The 6,679-nt window shown below is 36.7% G+C and overlaps 1 protein-coding gene across 1 annotated transcript; it reads left to right on the top strand.

Moving 5' to 3' along the window:
• The first annotated feature begins 5,046 nt into the window (after positions 1-5,046).
• Positions 5,047-5,946, top strand: LOC131064324 (probable histone H2AXb). The gene is made up of 2 exons (XM_057998430.2): positions 5,047-5,305; positions 5,424-5,946. Exons 1-2 carry the CDS (start codon positions 5,120-5,122, stop codon positions 5,649-5,651), a joined length of 414 nt encoding a protein of 137 aa, XP_057854413.1. The 5' UTR covers positions 5,047-5,119; the 3' UTR covers positions 5,652-5,946.
• The last annotated feature ends 733 nt before the right edge of the window (positions 5,947-6,679 follow it).

Here is a 6,679-nt window from a genome sequence, read left to right as displayed (position 1 = left end):
AAACAAGAGGTTGTCGGCTTCTCCAAGGAAAGGCAAGAGAAAGCTAGAGGAAGGCGGACCTAGCCAAGAAGAGTCAATTCAGAGCAAAAAAAGCAAGAGTGCCACTGGGATGAAAAACCAATATGACGAGAATGACACAAAGGAAACTGGAAAAGATGGCAGTGAAATGGAAATGGATGAGTCGGAAGGTGAGGAAAGTTGGAAAGATGAGGATGTGGGTGCAGAGGAAGATGAAGTTGAGGACGTGTCTAACCAAGATATTCCAATTCATAGTGCTAGCTTAGGCAATGACAACAACCAACCTGTGGTGGAGAAGGATGATAAGGTTAATGAGGAAAAAGAAATTGATTCTGAGAGGGAGAATAATAAGGAACCTAAGAAGGAAATGGCTAAGGATAATCTTGGTAAGGATAAGGAGCATGTTGGAGAAGGGTTATTCCTGGATTACCTCAAAAACCTTACCGAGGCTAGATTGGGGTTTGATAGATGGATTATGAAGTTGTGAAGAATTTGGGAAAAAAAATGGGAAGCATATGGATGAGAAAGGGAAGGAAGACGTCAAGAACCAGAAGCAATGGAAGCAGGACATGGAGGAAAAAGCCAAAAAGATGGCAACTTAGATCGACTATCTGGAAGAAGGTAAAGTGACAATGAAAAACCTATTGGGAATGATCCCGAATATCTTGTATGCTGTTACAAAGAACCTAGAGGATATTTCTAAGATCCTTGAAAGTTCTAGCTCTCTCAAACCAGCAGTGGACCTCGACATTGATGATGATGCTATCAAGACTGGGAGCAGGGAGGCAACGCCTGGTGGAGCAGCTAAGAGAACTAGGGCGAGTGTGAAGAAAGCAACTGCAACATCTGCTAAAGAAATCCCTAATCTTAGGGATAATATCAAAGATCTATATGGGATTAGCAGCAACTTGGCTAATGCCCTGAAAAACATAAATTAGTTCTTTTTTTGTGCTTTGTCTGGTCTGGCTGGTTTTCGCTGGTTTTTTGGGGCTTTTTAGCTGGTCTTTTCTAGTTGTTTTGTTGGTTTTTCTCATGTTAGTTCCTTTTGGTTTCTTAAATGATTTTATCTCGTAAGGATCTATTGTAAAGGGTTTCGGGGCTCCTTTAAAACTTGTTTTTACCTTAATAAAAAACAAGCACTCCTTGAGATAACTTACCATTAATCTTAGCTGCAATGTACATGGGTCCATCGGGTGCGTTAATAGTCTCCTTAGGATCAAAAGTAATGCAATGTTTAGTCTTAGGTTTGGGTTTTAGTTTGAGTTGTTTGATAAGGTTAACAAATTTTTTGGCCTCGACAGAAGTATTATCGAGATTCATGGTAGTGTGGTTGGTAGGCACAATAACATTGGTGGAAGAGGAAGGGAATAAATTAGGAGATTCTATGTTGTTGGCGGAATGCTTGAAGGCAAATGATTGGTATAGATTTAAAAGTTTTGGTTAGGGTGTGTAACTGATTTGTTTTCATTGTCATCAACACCCACAACAATCATGGTATTGGAATCGACGAAATCTTGGATAAGATGTTTCAACCTATAATACTTCTCAGTATCATGGCTAGGTTGACAATGATATTTGACAAAAGGTATTGGGATCACGGGAAGCTAGCAATGGTTTGGAAGGGTCATGTGGCTTAATGAGATCAAGTTTCAAAACTTTAGCATAAACAATTGCAACATGATATTATGCAAAGATTCAAAAAGAGGTGTAAAATTATGCATTGATTTAAAAATGGATGACGAAGGAGCCACACTTGGTGTTGTAGCTACCACTCGTGCATCAACATTATTTGACGAATTATTGATATTACTGAATCCTTTGTTTGGTTTTTTAAACTTCCAGAAAGCTTGTTGAATGACATCATTCTTATCAATTGGAGCCATTAGAGTAGATGCCTCAAATTGGCTCACTTGAAGTTGGTAATTATGAAGCATTGCACACAACTGGGTGAAAGAGGTAAACTCATAAAATAATAACTTATCTCTAATGTATTTTTGTAAATTAGAAATGAAAATTCTTCAAACATCCATATTAGACACATGATAAGATATTTGAGCATGTAGATGTTTAAATCTACTGATGAAATCAGTCACTTTTTCATTAACACCTTGTTTCAAATGAATAAAATCAGCCAAATAAATTTGAGGACTAATGTTATTTTGAAATTGTTGAATGAGAGCATTAGTCGGTTTTTGAAATAAATAAATAGAATAAGGAGGCAAAGCACAAAACCATTAGGTTTTATCTCAAAATGTCCTAGCAAACAATTTAGCCATTAATCTATGATCATTTGAGAAGCCAATGCACAAGGTACAAAATGTTTTCATGTGAGTCAAGGGATCACCTTTTCCATTGTACACCTCCAATTGGGGAGTTTCAATATCCTTAGGAGAACCAATACGAGCCACATCAAAGAAAAGTCGGCTTGCAACATCATATGTAGGAACATTGAACTTGGATTGGGTCAGGGAAGCAATATGTTGTTGAAAGGAGGACACATCTTGGGCAAAACTAGTAATTGTTGCTTCGTTGGATAGGTTGGTATTGGACATGTTGGATAAGGAAGGATGTGGAATGGTATGGGAGATGGATGGAGCATTGCAATATGTAAATGGGACATGTTGATAATTAGGTAAAGAAGATGTTTGTGAAGGACATGGAACACTCACAAAAGGTGGTATGATAGGGATTCTTTCAAGACTAACACATGTAGGATTGACATTTTGTGCAAAGGTAGCCATGATAGGTGGAGTATAAGTAGGCATATTAGGAAATGATATTGGGATAGAAATAGGAATTTAAACAATATTAAGAGGAGTAGAAAAGTGAAGAACCTCAACACAACTTTTCATGAACATAAGATTATCATTCACAATATGAGATATGCCACACGACAAATTCACACCATGTTGATCATTTTGATCAATCCTCCTCAACCCTTCAATCAAGGGGATGGCCTCACTATTCGTGTGTTCTTGATCCATCCTATGTTCAAGCTTTTCCAAATCATGAACAAGCTTTACTACTCGGGTAGGAGACACTCATGTTAGGGGGTCATTCTCATCATTAGAAGCATGGGAAGAATGATTGTCAACAATGTTAGGCATTTCATGTGGAGATATAGATCTTTTATCCAAGTTTCCATGAAAAATGTTAATTGACTCGAGATCTACACCTCTTAGGGAAGCCATGAGTCCATAACTTCTTCTCATAGTTATATTAGATATAGGACTTAAGGTCATAAAACTCATACACCAAGGAAATGTCTAAACAATAATTTTTTTTTTATCAAAATGACCATTCAAACATTGCATAGAATGAAAAAAAACTTGAATCTCCGAGTGCATAAAATATAAAACAAATTAGACTAGACATCCAAACCAAAAGTAAGCATGAAAGAAGTCGAGTTCACTGAAATGTAATATTGGTGAACAACTATCAATGCAGTGCATACAAATCAAATCTGAAAATGAAAAGAAGAAGTGCGCATGAGACACGTCAGGTTCACCAAAATGTAATGTGGGGAATAGGGTTCACTAGCTTAAAGCATGAAAATTAGGAAACTAGGTCTATTGCCGCTTTGATTACATTTGGAAGGAGAATGATCCACTAGGCTCAAGATGGCTTAAGCACAAAGTGGATATAGTGGTGCTTCACTGTTGAGTTGAGTGACTATGCAAAATTGTAAGGAAGAATGAACGAATTAGGAGCAAGTAAGCTAAAATGACAACTTTTTGCATGTATAGGAAAACGACAAACACAAAACCTAATTTTGGAAAAGTATGTGGAAGTACAAACTATAACTAACCTGTAGTCCAATTTTAAGATAAAAGTGTAGGGACTCAATCGCCCAACTAGGCTCGCTCTGAGACTCAATTGCCCAGGACGCCTTGCTCGAGTTTCGACTATGACAAATTGCAAACTATAGATCTTTGTCTAATGATTCTGCACCTCTTTCTGTAGCTTTGTCACTTGTTCTTGCACACAGAAAAAAGAGGAAATTGTTGGGAAATAGGGGTTTGCCTAAGTCAAACCCTTGTTGAGGAATTAACCTTGAAGTTGAATTGAAATTGAAAGCATGTTGTTAGGTAGCAGAGGCTAGACTTGAAATTAAAATGTTTATATCTTCATAGGCCTTCTTTGTGTCGAAATGCTCATAAAGATGCTTACTGTTGACTTGTAGTTGGCTTAGAAAGAGAATATCATGGAGGCCATGCAAATGCATAGATTCACCACAAACTCATAGTCTTCAATGCCTTGATGCTTAATCTCTTGCTCTTGAAATGAAATTTTGTCCTTGTGGTTGATAGATAAATTAGCTTTGATCTCAAAATGAGGGAGGATATCTTGTTTATATACCTCTCCCAAGCATCTTGGGGTGCAAAACTTGGAGTAGGCTGACATGCGAAAATATTTCTTGCCGAATCTACTTGACCATTGTGTGATTTCAACTTGAGGCCAAACTAAGGGGAGTGGGGTGTCCTAGGCACCGTGCTCCCTCCAAAACATACCCAAATTGGCACTTGAGGTCCTAAACGGGACAAGGAAGCAAAAAACATATACAAAATTTAATTCAACATTATATTCACCTACACTATAGACATACTATTTGCACCCTTACTATAACACAGGCTTGAAAAACTAAACACATTTTTTCTATTATGGTGAAGAAGTGTTAATTTGCCATTGATTTCTGAAATAACCAAAGTTTATAGTTGGATCTATTTAAATAAACTCTAGACCTCACATCGTGTAGACTTACGAACCCTGATTATGCTCATATTTCCCTAAATACGAAAAGACAAAAACACTACGGAGTCCTAGTGCGGGCCCCACTACCCACTTATTAAGCGGGAAGTTTTTCAAAAAACTGAGTGCCACGCTGGCGATCCGCAACAAAATCAATTCATGTAAGGCAATCGTGACCGCAAAATCCTCCACGCTGGCGATCCGTGTGAAGGAGACAACCCAAACCCTTGAAAATCCCATCGTCCACCGCCTTTAAAAAACCCAAAAACTCCTCCAAACCTCTTAACTGCATTTTTCTTTCTGTCTGAGAAGAGTACGAATCTGAGCATATACAAAATCCTCTGCAACTGCAATGGCTTCCGGCGGAGGACGAGGAAAAGGCAAGGGTGTTAAATCGGTTACCAGGTCGCAAAAGGCCGGTCTGCAGTTTCCGGTAGGAAGAATCGGCCGCTATCTGAAAACCGGCAGGTATGCAAAGCGCGTCGGCGGCGGAGCTCCCGTCTATCTTGCAGCCGTCATGGAGTATCTCGCAGCTGAGGTAAATAAAGTTTCTGTAAAGATCATTAGCCTTTTGAGATGCTTTTCTGAGAAATGCCGTTTAATTTTTTTTTTTTTTTTTTTTTTTTTTTTTTTTTTTTCGGCCCCTGCTTTTTTAGGTTTTGGAGTTGGCCGGAAATGCGGCACGAGACAACAAGAAAACTCGGATAATTCCTCGACATATTCTACTTGCAGTAAGGAATGATGAGGAGCTCGGCAAGCTTTTAGGTAGCGTTACCATTTCTTCTGGAGGAGTATTGCCTAATATTCATCAAGTTTTGCTGCCTAAGAAGGTCGGAAAGTCTAAGGATGGTGCCGATCCAGTCTCTCAATCACAGGAGTTTTGAGCAGTGAAGGATTCTCTGTGCTTTTGAACAGTTAGGGTTTCATTTGTTGTTCAGGGGGGGTTCGGGGTTCAGGGTTTGCAACATCATTTAACCATTTTGTGATCCTTAGTTTCAAAAAAAATTATAGAGAAATGTGATTTCATGTTTTAAACCGATTTTTTTCACTTCCTCGGTGGATATCATCACAATATCGGTTTCAGTAGTCTTGTTCTAAATGCTTATCAAGATTTTGACAGTTGGTGAAAAACTGTGTATGAATACAAGTTTATTTAATGAATTTTGATACTTATTACCAGAGTTCGATTTTCCCCTGTAATTTCTTCAGTGTTTTGTTCATCTATGTCATTTTATTTTATTTTGTATGGCTTATAAAGATTTTTTATTTAATTGAAAGCTAATGCGCACTCTAATTAGAATGTGATCTTATAGATATAACTATCACCATTGGATTTTGGTATTGAGGTTGAAAAATAATTTTTTTTTGAAAATTCGTGTTTTTGTTTTCTAGTTAATATTTTATGGGTATGTCTATAGTGTAGGTGAATATTTCTTCCAATATTAAAATATATATTTTAGTTGTAGAATTGTAATATTTAAAATTAATGTTACTAGTGATAATATATTTGTGAAATATTATAATTTCATTGATGATCTTGTAATTATTGCTTTGTTTTTGGATTTTATGGTTGAGAATGAGAGAGTTGTAGTCTTTAATGATATTGCTCGTGGAAAAGCGTAGATTCTTGTCATCAACTCAACATATATATCCTATCAATGTCTAATATTTGTTTAGTGTTTAGGATCATTTTTATTATTCAAGTTTACCTTTTTATAAGATCAATTCTGTTTGTGTTAAATTTTTATTAATTTATTTTTATCTATTGATTCATATGCTTAACTAATATTTATTTAGTTGTTAAGAGTTATCTTTACTTTGTGATTTGTTTATATAGTTGGGGGGTTTTTTTAGTGTGATTAGTTTATATTAGGTGTAGCATTATGTCTTGATATTTTTGATATCTGTTAAA

Source organism: Cryptomeria japonica, chromosome 3 (genome assembly GCF_030272615.1).
Source record: "Cryptomeria japonica chromosome 3, Sugi_1.0, whole genome shotgun sequence".
Lineage (NCBI taxonomy): Eukaryota > Viridiplantae > Streptophyta > Pinopsida > Cupressales > Cupressaceae > Cryptomeria > Cryptomeria japonica.
This window is presented reverse-complemented; position numbering and strand designations above follow the sequence as displayed.